The 14,704-nt window shown below is 35.2% G+C and overlaps 1 protein-coding gene and 1 long non-coding RNA gene across 4 annotated transcripts in view; both read right to left on the bottom strand.

Annotated features, from left to right (window-relative positions):
• Window positions 1–10,474, bottom strand: part of LOC143368023 (superkiller complex protein 3) — a 234,958-nt gene extending 224,484 nt beyond the window's left edge. For all 3 annotated transcript variants that reach the window (XM_076810349.1, XM_076810348.1, XM_076810346.1), the window contains exons 1-2: window positions 9,887–10,474; window positions 9,435–9,808 (exon numbers count right to left, since the gene is read on the bottom strand). In XM_076810349.1, the coding sequence (XP_076666464.1) occupies window positions 9,435–9,808; window positions 9,887–10,212 (700 nt within the window). In that variant the 5' untranslated portion in view covers window positions 10,213–10,474. The remainder of the gene's footprint in view (window positions 1–9,434; window positions 9,809–9,886) is intronic.
• A 262-nt stretch (window positions 10,475–10,736) lies between these two features.
• Window positions 10,737–11,927, bottom strand: LOC143368082 (uncharacterized). Its single transcript, XR_013085135.1, has 3 exons — window positions 11,776–11,927; window positions 11,355–11,560; window positions 10,737–11,277 (listed from the first exon to the last, which is right to left on the bottom strand). It is a non-coding gene; the product is annotated as an uncharacterized LOC143368082 (long non-coding RNA).
• Window positions 11,928–14,704: the final 2,777 nt, after the last annotated feature.

Genomic DNA, 14,704 nt, shown 5'->3' on the forward strand with positions numbered 1-14,704 from the left:
GATTTCACAATCTTTGCGTGAGAACTTTTTTCGTGAATTAAAGGGAATTAGCTTCTTTCATACATGAATCATGTTTATGGGGGGGATTCAGATCCCTCGCCGGCGCTGCATCGATGCATATTTTTTCCACAATTATAACACAGTGCATATGGCGAAATATAAAAAAGAGGGTTATATTTTCAGTTTTTCTTCCGAAACAGGAAAACCATATTTAAGAAATGTACAAAAATTGGTACAAAAGTACATCGAAATGTCAGGAAATGAATTTATAAATTTCTGCAAACCTGACCACATAGTTTCTTCGTAAATGCCCATAAAAAATAAGTTTACGTGCAAATTTTTGAGAAATTCCGTAGAGCAGTGAACGTGGCAACGTCGCACAATCGATATGTTTAGACATTAAATAGGAAACGAAGATTCAGATCCATATGAACATTTTTCTGATATTTTGGTTATAAAAAAGGCTCCGAATGAATGCGACGTTGTCAGATCTGCTGCTCCAAATCACTACGCTAATCAATTTAATATTCCATTTCCATATTACAATTATTTATATTAACATTCCACTTTTTAAAAAATATAACATGATGTAAAAATTATTATTATTATTTCCATAGTAACATACTACTTTATATATATATCGTTTATTATCCAACTCTAATTTGATTAGCATAGTTGGGTAGGAACTGCCTTAAAAGAAGCAACCAAATGTCACTCTCTTCTTCAATCCGGCCGACTGTGACGTTGTAAATCGGACTACTTTTATACAAGCAATAAGGTAAAAAAATGCCTACTAAAATGCTTTTATAATTTGTATTGCTTCTGTAAAAGTAGTCCGATTTACATGACATTTCGTATGATTTTCATCAGAAAAACATAAGGAATCTATTGCTGTCACTCGCTGATCGATACAATAAACAATAAAGAATTTCTTAATACTCTGAAATTAATATTTCGCCCTCGACTGTGACACAGAAGTGGTGGGAATAGCGAAAAGTCCGTATCGTGTGCACCAAATCGAGCCCGTAACGAGGAAATACTGTATCGTCATATTTTCCCCAATTAATTATTAATCAGTGTGAAAATTGGTGAAAATATTTGGCGCTGCAAATTATAAGTACCTCAAAACTGTCTCGATACTTTTTAACGGCGAACGTTGAAAAACATGGGTTATGTCCAGTATTACTTTATAATTAAATATTATTGCATTCGTTAACATAAGGGTGTTGTGCATATATTTTACGGCTTCGCTAGAGTTTTCTGAAGTTTTTTAAGTTTCATAATTATCCGTTAATATTTACTCAAGTTATCCCAAGTTATGTTTAAAGAAATAATGATTTTGGATGATGAAAAATTTTTTGTTTATAATTTTTAGCTCGAATAGTAATGTTTGGATAAACAAACTATAAATAGAAAAAAATGTGTGTCTTAACGAGCTTTACAATAGTATATTTTTTAAAATTCAGTTTAATAACATTTAATTTTCCAATCTTTTTTCGCGTTTGGACAATAATTTTTCCCATTTTCGAGCGCTAGTCCCCTTATTGCATCCGACCCGTCAATTCTAATTATTTCAAAAAGTATTTATTCTTTTTTTAATAATATACAGGATTGGTAATTACATTTGTTACAAAATAATATAAATAGCGCATATAAATCCGTAGAGAAACTTTCATATATTTACATTTACAAATCCATATACAATACGTCGCGTAACCTATTAGGGGCGATATCAGAAAATTATATTCAATATTTCCGACTTCTTTTCTGTATAGAAGCATCATATTCCCTGGTATGTTAGCGCTGAAAACATATACAATATCTCCATAAAAAACTTCAGAAAAGTAAAAAAATTACGCCAAGTACATGAAAGTAAACAAATCACAAAAATAGAAGATAATAATAATTATAAAATAAAAAAAGATGTGAAATCAAAATGAGCTGCACGTACATAAAGGTAATGATAAATACAAATAAATATTTTAATACGAATAAACATTTTATTCAAAATACTTGGCGCTGCGAAACAGAAAAAAATGTTAATTGTCCTCGTATTAATAATTTACAATAACTCCCCTACAATCTAAAATACATAAACATATACATATACATATTAGAAACGCAGTCAGATTTATTCTACATATATTTAATTCTAATGTCATACGTAGCATATGCGCACGCACACATACACACATTCATGAACGCACACACAAGAAAGAAAGAAAAAGATTAATTAATGCAATTTATACATATTTATTCAGTTTAGCGGCACCAATTCGGGACGCAGCGCCAAGTATTTTGAATAAAATGTTTATTCGTATTAAAATATTTATTTGTATTTATCATTACCTTTATGTACGTGCAGCTCATTTTGATTTCACATCTTTTTTTATTTTATAATTATTATTATCCTCTATTTTTTGTGATTTATTTGATTTCATGTACTTGGCGTAATTTTTTTACTTTTTTCAAGTTTTTTATGGAGATCTCCCTTCTTTTTACAAACATAATTTACATAAAGAATGACTTCAGATAATTTTCAATATTATAAATTATTATTATATTATTAATTGATGACTGGTTAATTTTTTCATCCTCTCGGATTTTTTTTTAAATATATTGTATTGTCATCCAAACTACGCACACCTGCAAAGCTTCAAGACAATTGGATTGGTGGAATTGCTTTAAATTGTTTTTTATCATTTAAATTAAAAAGAAATTCATTTATGTATATATTTGTAAAACCACGTTTATAACTTGGTTATAACTTGACGGTAAGCTGTCAAAATTTGGAGTACATTGCATAGTGAAGATAGCGATTCACGAACGAAACGTGTGTTAGTTCCGTTTTGGCTGAAGGTGTGCGTGTAACGCGTATACGTATTACGTCGACAAAATTTGGTTGGAGAATCATGAGAAAAACCTTATCGCATCTGACAGATTCATGAGACGATATTACGATATCTCGGTTATGCGCGGACCGATTTTATTGAAATTGATCTTATCCGAAAGCTTATATGCGGTTTACATAAGAGAAATGCCTTTAAATTTAGAAAATATTGCAGGCGTGATGAGATATTAAGGAAATAAGTTTCAGGTTAGGTTGGAATGGCTCCGCGACGAGTAAAGGTACACGGTAGCGACAGTCGACACATACAGGGTGTCTTTCCAGTACTTGGCGTCGAAACGCTACCGCGTCTCTAGATTAGTATAGAATTAAATGTAACGTATGGATAAACAGGATACATGCGATACTTACTTCAGCTCCATCTCCATACAGTACACACCCTAGGCGATCATGCCTGCTCCCGCGAACATTAACATTTATAAGAAAACATGTGTTAAATTTTTATATACGATACAAGACGCTAAACATTCGCACTTCGCGCATACCCCTACTTTTCTGTTTTGCACATAATGTGAATCTCGATTTCCACGACGTAGATAATTGGAAATTATTCAATACCATAATTACGTCCGCTTTCTCGATACAGCTCCCTCTCGCTTTACCCTCGAAATACCCCAGCAATGGTAAGATCATAATTCGTAGTGGAGTGGAAACACATCTCGCATGTGCGTGATGACGCGGTGACGTCACACCAGTCAACGCCAAGATGGAAAGCGATGGGAAACGACTCGACGCCGGCGCCAAACCATACTGTCTTCCACTTTAGAGTAGACTTGTTCCGCGGGGATATATTGTTGATTGGTAGGAAACCATCAGAGAAACTGCTACGACCAATCGCGTGTGTCAGATCCGTGGGAGCTGCGCAGATCGTTCGCAAATCGGTAGGGGCGTAGGTCCACTCTTAAATGGAACGGAGGACAGTCACGCCAAATGAGGCCACGGCCAACCAGCGTTAGTGATGTGCGATATTGGTCCCAACTATAGATAATGCTTATCGATATATATTTATTCTTTCAATATCGATACATGAGATATATTATTGTTCAACAAGTATTGATATTGATAATATCGATACGAAGATCGTATCAATTTACCAATTAAGAAATAAGCTACATATGTTCAAGAAAATATTATTTTGGATTAAAACAAATTTCTAAGATAAAAGTTTTTATATTGTACCATTAAGAAATTATTTTATTTAAATTAAGATTCAAAGTATTCAAATGAAAACAAGTAGTTTACTTTCCAAATTATATTTATAAAGGAAACTAGAATTTATATTTTGATAAGAAACACCGTGGGGCATCATTGGATATAAGAAAATAAAAACTAATTACAATTATTGGCTTGATCGAAAGAAGGTGCAATAAAAATTATCGATATTTTCACCAAAATTATCGATACCTGGGACATTCCATGCGAACTCGGACAGATTTTGGAGTAAGATTTCGTAGATTGCTGAAATTCGTATATGTTGTAGTATTTAGTGATATTTAAACGTATCTCAAAGGATTTTTCAAAATTTTGAAAAATGTCAATTTTACAGCTGTTTGAAGTTAAGTGCTAACTTTTTTTAATACATTATACCTATGGAAGTAGTAAACGGATGGAGATGAGCTTTACGGTGCTTATAGAGAAGACATTGAAGTTTTAAGAAAAAATTATTTCAGTTTAAAAAAATTTTTTTTAACCATTTTTGTGCAATTATTTTAAACAAATGCAGATTTTTAATATCGGGCGCGATTTTAAAAATCTGAAAAAGTAGAATATAGTTCTATCCTTCCCCTTGATGGACAAATTTTAAAAAATATGGACATTTTAAAATTGACCTTGTAAAAATTGCCGAAAGTTGACGCTGCGTCGCCCAGCACCGGCTCGACTGGTCGGACCGTGCGGTACTCGCAGCGGCCAAGCGGCTGTATCTGATATTCTTATGCAGGATTCTCGAAATTGGCAAGTATTTGAAGAAAAAAAACTGAAGGAGAAAAACTCTTACTGCTTTTTATATCCAACATGATACGGTATCTCAATTTTTGGTGTTCGCAATATTTTCCGTGAAACGAGGGTGACTTTTAGTTTTTTAAATGGATTGTTATATATCTGATTGCCCAATATGAAAGCGAGTGTCAAGACAAATTCAACCATATGGTATACTATGACCTTGAAGGCCACACAAGTTTAGGCATGAAGTAAATATATTGAACTATCTACCTAGTAGATAGGGTTTCTTTCTTTCATTCCTAACCTCGTGTGGTCTTGAAGATCATAGTGTACCATATGGTTGAATTTGTCTTGACAGTCGCTTTCATATTGGATAATCAAATATATAGCATTCCATTTAAAAAACTAAAAGTCACCCTCGTTTCAAGGAAAATATTGCGAACACCAAAAATTGAGATACCGTATCATGTTGGATATAAAAAGCAGTAAGAGTTTTTCTCCTTCAGTTTTTTTTCTTCAAATACTTGCCAATTTCGAGAATCCTGCATAAGAATATCAGATACAGCCGCTTGGCCGCTGCGAGTACCGCACGGTCCGACCAGTCGAGCCGGTGCTGGGCGACGCAGCGTCAACTTTCGGCAATTTTTACAAGGTCAATTTTAAAATGTCCATATTTTTGACAATTAGACCATGAAAACTTTGTAACATTGGCTTTCATACCAAACTCATTAAAAAATAGAGTGGTATAAACACTTTGATAAGCTTCACATATGTTGCAAAACTCGACCCTCTGAGCAACTTTTTCCTTTGACAAAATTGACGGTCGGCCTTAGTTTCCGAAATATTCGCAGGAAAACTTTCGATATTATACAATCGTACTCTACGTATACGTGCACGCTCGCGACAGTGTGTGCAGCAACATGCTATCGGCGATTGTCTTCTGTTTATTAGCCCAGTTAGGTCGCGACGAACAACAAAGCTTTCTGGTCTCTTGTCGACCAAGTTGCCGGCAACTTGTCGCAAGTGCGTAACGGGGCTTAAACACTGCGCGGCAACCTGCAGTATGCGTATCTAACGGGTGCACGCGTGGTGTCGCAGCAAGAAAATGTTGCTGCGTTACTGTTTACAGGTAAACTGGAAGCAGAATGTCAGCACGGGACCATCGCTCATCTACTGTTTCGGTAAACTTGTCGAAAAGCTACCTGCTCACCGATGTCAGGGTCTTGACATATGTTGTCAAGATCATCATTCTGAACAATATTTCCCTTTAAACTTTTTGGCGGTCGGCTTCGGTTTACAAGATATTCGGAAGAAAGTTTACTTAACACTAGAACTACCGACGGTTTCACAGTCGACGGTATTAGTATTGGTTGGGGCTAGAGCAGGGCAAGGGGCGCGCGTCCACTCGCGGGCGCGTAAAGCATGTCAGCGAACCGATGTGAGTTTCGGGATGTTCGAAATGGGACTACAGTTACAAGCATCGCGCGATTAGGTCAATATCGCTATTGTTGTCAAGGTGACCATTCTGAACATTTCCCTTTAAACTTTTTGGCGGTCAGCTTTAGTTTACGCGATATTCACAAAAAACTTTAGTTTAGGGGTTAGACCACCTTGAACGGAGCAAAATTGCAGTCATTTTCGGCATTTTTTTAGGAAGATAATGAAATAAAACGAACATTTAATATGAAGCCTGTTATTGTACAACTCTCGCCGGAAAAAATCGCACGGTGTTCAATCTCACGGCTATACCGTTTGACCTAGAACAAAAAACCAAAAAGTTTTATTTTCTGCATGCCTAAAACTAGAGAAGTACGTAGGAAAATCCAGAAACATTAATTTGTCTCAAAATGGTGACCATGGGAAGAAAAAGTGCATTTTTTTTATAAAAGTGTCAATTGCAAAGAATATATTCAAGATATCACAAAAACCGCTACGTACTTCACTAGATTTAGTCATGTTGAAAATAAAACTTTTTGGTTTTTTGTTCTAGGTCAAACAGTATAGCCGTGAGATTGAACACCGTGGAAAACGTCGCTCCTCAAGATCTTGCGTATCACGGCTCTACCGTCGCCATTTTGTAGGAAGAAAATACGATTTCTTCCGGCAAGAGTTGTACAATAACAGGCTTCATATTAAATTTTCTCTTTATTTCATTATCTTCCTACAAAAATGCCGAAAATGACTGCAATTTTGCTCCGTCCAAGGTGGTCTAACTCCTAAACTAAAGTTTTTCGCGAATATCGCGTAAACTAAAGCCGACCGCCAAAAAGTTTAAAGGGAAATGTTCAGAATGATGACCTTGACAACATATGTCAAGGTCATTGAAATCGATGGGGAGGTAGCTTTTCGACATATACAGGGTGTCCCACTAAGGAGTGGACAGCGCGATATCTCTTAAAGTATTGTCGATAAAAATAAAAAAAAAATAGGGAATTGCATGGTTCGAGGGGGCCCATTTATTAGCGCGAATGAATTTTGTTTTCGATTATTATTTTAAAAGATACGATGGTCAAGTTCGGTTTTTCAAATGGAACTATTTTTTTTGAAGACCTGAGTTGATAGTGCGTTCCAAGACAAATTCAATAAGCTTTAATGTATACACTTTATTTCCACTGGTTTTTAAGATATTGCGCTTGCAAATTTACTGATTTTCACTGCAAGAAACCCCTCTGGAATGGCAAAAACCGGGGGCGGTCTTACTGGCGCTACGGGTGGCACTGCCTGTTGAAATGGATACTTACCTGCCAAAGGTCTACGCCAGAAATGGCAGGCCCAAAGGCTGGACAATTCTTTTCCGTCAGAAATGCTACTTAGGTAGGTACATCTGCGGTATCGAGAAGCGCATCGTTACTTTTATTTCGCACTTGCTTCTACGCTCGGATGGCCGGTTCTTTTGGGAGGAATGCAAGTTGGATTGGTTAGGTTAGGAGGAGTGAAAGTTGCTAGACTAAATTTCAACCATAGGGAGCAGATTGTATCAGAACCAATCGGATTTGCATTCCTCCCAAAAGAACCGGCCATCCGAGCGTAGAAGCAAGTGCGAAATAAAAGTAACGATGCGCTTCTCGATTCCGCAGATGTACCTACCTAAGTAGCATTTCTGACGGAAAAGAATTGTCCAGCCTTTGGGCCTGCCATTTCTGGCGTAGACCTTTGGCAGGTAAGTATCCATTTCAACAGGCAGTGCCACCCGTAGCGCCAGTAAGACCGCCCCCGGTTTTTGCCATTCCAGAGGGGTTTCTTACAGTGAAAATCAGTAAATTTGCAAGCGCAATATCTTAAAAACCAGTGGAAATAAAGTGTATACATTAAAGCTTATTGAATTTGTCTTGGAACGCACTATCAACTCAGGTCTTCAAAAAAAATAGTTCCATTTGAAAAACCGAACTTGACCATCGTATCTTTTAAAATAATAATCGAAAACAAAATTCGTTCGCGCTAATAAATGGGCCTCCTCGAACCATGCAATTCCCTATTTTTTTTTTATTTTTATCGACAATACTTTAAGAGATATCGCGCTGTCCACTCCTTAGTGGGACACCCTGTATATACACTCGAACCTTGTAGTTTACCCGGTATATACATTGTCTGTCGGTCACCGCCCCGTATATGGAAAAACCTATATAAGCAATGCTAAATGTAGTAGTAGCAACAGTTTTTCCTGAATATCTCAGAAAGTAAGGCCGACTGCCAATATTGTCAAAGGAAAAAGTTGTTCAGAATGACGACTTTGACAACATATGTGAAGCTCATCGAAATCGACGAAGGCCCAGTTCATCGGCAAGTTTACCAAATTATCTGCTCCTATACAAAACCTTGTCGAATAGGGCCACAATCACTATTATCCTCTGTACTACTTATTAGCAGCATAACTCATATAAGTTTTCTAGATCTTACTACATCTACACGTACATCTGTATAATAAAATACATCTTCACTACTTGATGCTATTTTAACAATTGAATTATACAAAACAAACACTTCAGAGATCCAAAAAATAAAGTAAATAATAAGGAAAAGAAATGATAATTATCTGTTGATCAACCAAGAAATGCACATTCGTTTGCACCTTAATATATTTAGTATTAGATGCTTGAAGATTATTCCACATACATATAGTAAAATAGAGAGAATTCTTTGCACATTATTCTACAATGATTGATCAGTGATATATGTATATTAATCATCGTGTGTAAAATATTCCGATTCATGATACAAATGATTTAACCATCTGTGAAACAGGCCATGAATAGTTACGCCAGAACATGGGTGGCATACTCAGTACACTAGTCCACTTTTTCATAATTTTAAAAGACAGCAGTAGGTTTTTTGTTTATCATTTGATAGAATAATTTCCTATTTCTAATGGTAGACAATATTGACAGATATTCAGACATAGGGTAAATGACCACTGCATAAACAAACGACCATCAAAACGCAAAATAACAAACGTTTTCGACGTTATGGCGTACGGAGTACGTCACTCATGTCCCTGTGGCCTTAATCATTACTCTTCGAGTTGTACCATCTATTATGAAACATACAATAAATCATGTATTATTAAAATATTGTTCTTCATACTTACCCAATGGTAAAGCATCCTGCGGAAACTGCTGGTGCATGTTTATAGCTTCCTCTCTTAAAGTCATTAATTCACCTTCATCATATAATAGTTTTAAATACTTTCTATAGTACTCTTGCCTGCTACTTATGTCAACATCATTAATCAATGATGTAAGAACACTTTTTAATAAATTGCGATGTTCAGTTAAATTATTAAAATTATCTATTAATATCTGCTCAAGTAATTTATTGATTAATTTAACTTTTTCATTGTGTAATATTTTTTCTCTTAATTCACTTAGATTTTCAATAATTGGAACTAACAGTGTGTTATCTTTAAATTTTGAAGACAGTTCTGATACTTTATCCAAAATATATGAAAAATCAGAAAAATCACTGAAAGTAAGTTGTTGAATTATTAATCTTTAAATTTACACAAGAAAATAATTTATAATGCATACAGTATCTTTATACCTATCCATCTGCAATAGTTTGTTATAAGCTGACATCAATTCGCTACAACAATCATTACTATTGCAATGCTTTTCATAATAAGCTGCCAAACCTTGCCAAGCTAATGGATTATCTGGTTGAATTTTTATAGCTTTTTGGAGAATTAAAGGTACTTGTGAGTTATATTCTTCAATTTGTTTCATCGAAGCAGCTAATAAAACAAGTGCACTATAATTATCTTTATCTTTTTTCAATATTTCTTTACATTTTTTAATTACGTCTGAATATTCATTTTGTTTAAACGACTTGCGAGCTTCTTTTAAAGCCACTTTTATTTCAGCCGACATGTTGATATTAGAAAAAAGAATTCAAACTTTAGTCTTATAGGTTAATAATGCATTCCGTATTGGAAATTCAATTATTTTTTTTTTTTGGTTTATGTGCAAATACCTAATTGCTAATCTTCAAGTGAAATACTAGAATTCTTTATGCAAGTATATATGTATAAAAAGTTTTTCAACTTTTAAGCATACACGAATTCGTTTTATGCCCTTGCAATTTATAACAGACAGCAACAGATGTATCCCAGGGGGTGGAAACTCCAGCAAAACTTTTGGATCAGTATTTTCATCAGCATTTTGCGCGCCCTCGAAGCTATGAAAGATTCTGTTTGAACTAAAATTCAATATGGCGGCTCATGCCGGAAAAATTAAATACACTCCGAATCAGCGTACTGCAATATGTAGAATAAGAAATACATTTGTTGACACATTAAGAAAATTTGGATAATGCCAACAATTGTATCTCTTACCCTACATTTTAATTAAAATACAAGTAGAGGTAAGGATTAGTGAGTGGCTCAGATTTTTCTTTGAAAAATGTTCTTTGTATTCAGTTTAACAGTTTGCTTAAACGCTAGAGTGTTAACCCTTCGTGGTCACACGGGGTGTATTGTACCCCAAGAATAATTTTCCAGTTAAAATGTCGTGTCTTTACGACTTCCAAAGGGGATTTATCGCAAGAAAAAAAATTTTAAAAAAATTAGAAAATTGCTTTTTTCCCACAACCGTGGAAAATCGCTCATTTTTAACTACAAATTTTATCATATCAAAATTTACATTTCTAGAAAAAGACTATTAGACCATGATTGTATAAGTATTACGAACGTACAATTATCAGTGAAAAGTTACAAGATACAAAAATACGAAAACGGTAATTCAAAAAGTGATGTTGGGGTACAGTGAACCAACTTGTGATTATAAGAAGATGTGACCATGAAGGGTTAAGTAATTATATTAATTACTTATATTACATTGTTCATGTATGTACATATATATTCCTTTGTACGCGACCTCCATATACATGGTGTTCCTCTACCTATGGTCAATACATTGGGGGATCCAGTAGATGACCTAGAATTCAACATTAATTGCGGTAGAACATCATCTTGTAATATTTGGCGAATACGTGTAATTTTGTAGGCACTTACAGGAAAGTGTAGTTGACAAACTCTGTAGTTCCGTAATTCATCAGATGTAAGACCATCCAGGTTCGGATTATTAATTGCCTGCTACCATTGTTCACTCCTTATCACATTCTTAGGGAAGCTGTGTCTCTTTATATTGCTGTTCGAAGTACAACTTGGCGCTACGCATCGCTAATGTACTGTTGGTCCTCTCCGTCCTTTCCCTGCAGCTAACAAAGTTCATTTTTGTGTCTTTTAATAGCATTTAACGAGTGCACTCCAAAAATACAAGTTTTAAGTTTAGGAAATCAGTTTTAATATTTTTTACAGTAAATTTAAAGTTTTTAATAATAGAGTTTATAACCTAAACATTCAAAAACATCATGAATATTCAAATAAACAGGTGTCTCAAATGTAACTCAAACCGTACATAAAACTTTCTTACCTGTCACCCTCTTTGCAGTTGTTCCATTCTTCTGCACATTCATTTTAAGTTATTAAACAGTAAACACAAGTAAATACTAGTGTTTCACGCACGTTACACTTGTTTTCACTTATAAGACAGTTAAGTCTCAGCCGCTCGTGTGTGTACAGACACAAATGCAACTATACCGCGACACTAGCGCCCTCTAACCTATGAAAGCCTGTGGTGACATCACAGTGACGCCTAGGGTATTCCACTGTTGCGGGGCCGGCTGGGAATTCTGACTGTTTCAGGGAATTTCAATGTGGTCCGGTGTCCGTGGAACCCGAAAGGATTCTGCTAGCGAATCGTGCGAAGTTGATTGAACAAGACAATTTGTAACGAATAACTTTGAACGAAATAAAGATTATTGAACTGAACTAAATTAAATTATTGAATATTAACCAGAACTATTAAGAAGCGAACAAAGATATTTAAAGATTGATCAAAAGTTGAGCTTTATTACAACACGTCCGTGCATTTACAACGTCGGAGAAGAATTGCGAGGCGAAGAAACAGACTTCTTCGTACGTTCGTTCCTCTTTTCATTTTTTACATTGTTTTCGAGCAATAAGGAAGGAGGCGAAGACAAATTTCATATGTAATAAACTTCATGCTTAACTCTTTAAAGTTCGAACTTCGTTCTTTAAGAACTTGCGCTAAACGCCGCTAGGGCTAGGATCGCAACTCGCAACACCACATTAATCGGTGTGCGTAGCCCGGAAGTGGTGTAGGGGATATCCGATTAGATAGTAGTGATGGCGATCCTGGACAAAGATCGGATCGATTTTAAGAATCGATCTTTTATGAAGGATAGGTGATAAGATCGATCAATCGTGGAAAAAAAGATCGATCTTCAAAGATCGATCGTAAAAAGGATACTTAAAATAACTTTATTCTTGCTTTCATTGGCCACACTTATATAATGCTAATATAGTAGTTTGAACTGTAACTCTTCATACACCAGTTGTCTCTTTTTATAATGTCCAACAAAAAAAAATTTATGCTTAGATTCTTCAGATATTTATTCGGCTATAAATAATTACAAAAATATAAAAAATCAAATATTAAACATTAAGATGTAACTGATTGATTGGACAATTGGGCAATAAAGTAACCAAAACAAGGACTAGGAAATAAGTACAGTCATAGTTTATGTTATATTATATATGTTGTTGCGTGGCCGTTTGGATCCTCTGGATCCTTGGTAGGGAATTCGGCGAGGGTCGACGCCCGTGGAGTGCTTAGGCACTCTGTTCCTTGGACGCAGATTTTTGAATGGTAAATATGATGAAAATAGTAATAAAAACGGAATGAAACTACTTGAACTTAGTAAATTTGTAACTGTAATGGAAGAAAATAAACGATTTTAAACACAATTTGAATCTGAACAGAACTTTTATTTTTACGACTACTCGTGATGGCTTTTCAGGCTCAAGTGACGCTTTCTAAAAATTCATCGCTTTTCCACGTTTTGTTAATTACAAAATGTCTTAGATTCTAACAGCCAATCGCAAATTTACAGATTTATTAGCTAAATTCCTATTCGTCGATCCGATTCCTTTCGGTTATCGATTTTTGCAAAAACGAGCGTTTAACCACATTGCGCTGTAATTACACACTTAGGTGAAGAGACGAAGGTGAGATTCATTTATTCAACCACCCGTTTCCAAGTGGGTACCGCTTAGTTTATAATCTTGAAGTCCCCTCATTAAAAGAATCTCTAACTATTCTCAAACACCTCAGGCTTGCGCGAACTTCACCTTGTCTCCCGTTCCTATTACAGTCGAGTGATCCGATTCGAACTCCGCGCTTCTGAAGCTTATACTACACGCCGCTAGACGGGAGTTGCAGCAATGTAATTATATATTATATTATATATTTTAAATATTATAGGCTATAACATAGCGTATTTTGTACTTTGCACTTTTATACTTTTACACTTGTATAATAGTAGGACAACAGGTAGCAGAAGATAAGCACCTGCACAGGGTATCAGTGATTGCACTTAAGGGGGTAGACACGTCACGTGACCTGGCCGATTCGGCAGGTCGGTATTACAGCATTTTTTTCTGCACAGAAATGGTAACACCGATAGATCGACGATTACCCGGTGAACGCGAGAGGGAGCTGTTTGCTATTTCTGTATTCTATTCTGAATAAGGAAAGAAATTCTCAGCTGTTCCGTTATACTTATAAAAATTTAAACGGAAAGTCTGTACTGTAAACGTAGAAAATTCATTGTACATTTTAATTACTTGAAATGTGCTTATGCTAGAATATTATGCTACGTTGGCAGTAAGGAATTTTAAGTGAAAAGGGAAAATAGATGAGGGAATGTCGCCAGAAAATGAAATTTGTTAGGTTAGACATTTTTTTACTAGCAAAGCACCGAAACAGAACATGAAATACACTTATTACACGTCCTCTGCAGAAAGCAGTTATCAACAAACATTATATATACAAAATTGTATTGAATGTTGAATTGGGCTAGTGAAAATGCGCAGACTGGATGCGCGTGATTATTATGTGGTCGGCTCCTCGAAGTGACAGAAAATATAACCTAAATATATGCTATATGACAACAAATGTTTAGTGGCTATTTCGTTCTTTTACGAAACATTTGTGAACTTTTTAGCATCCTTTCAAAACATTATTATTACGCTCCAACAGTATCTGTAGGAAATCGGGTATAGCATATAGGTTATATTTTCTGTCACTTCGAGGAGCCGACCACATAATAATCACGCGCATCCAGCCTGCGCATTTTCAGTAGCGGATTTCATGAACGAATTCTGAACTGGAATAATTATGAAACACAATGTTTACGGGGTTTATTACTATTTTATGATGCTTCAATTCCTTTAATGTTCCTGTCCATATAACCGTTGGCTATTAACAAATAATATAA

The sequence above is a fragment of the Andrena cerasifolii genome, chromosome 4 (genome assembly GCF_050908995.1).
Source record: "Andrena cerasifolii isolate SP2316 chromosome 4, iyAndCera1_principal, whole genome shotgun sequence".
In the NCBI taxonomy this organism is placed as follows: Eukaryota; Metazoa; Arthropoda; class Insecta; order Hymenoptera; family Andrenidae; genus Andrena; species Andrena cerasifolii.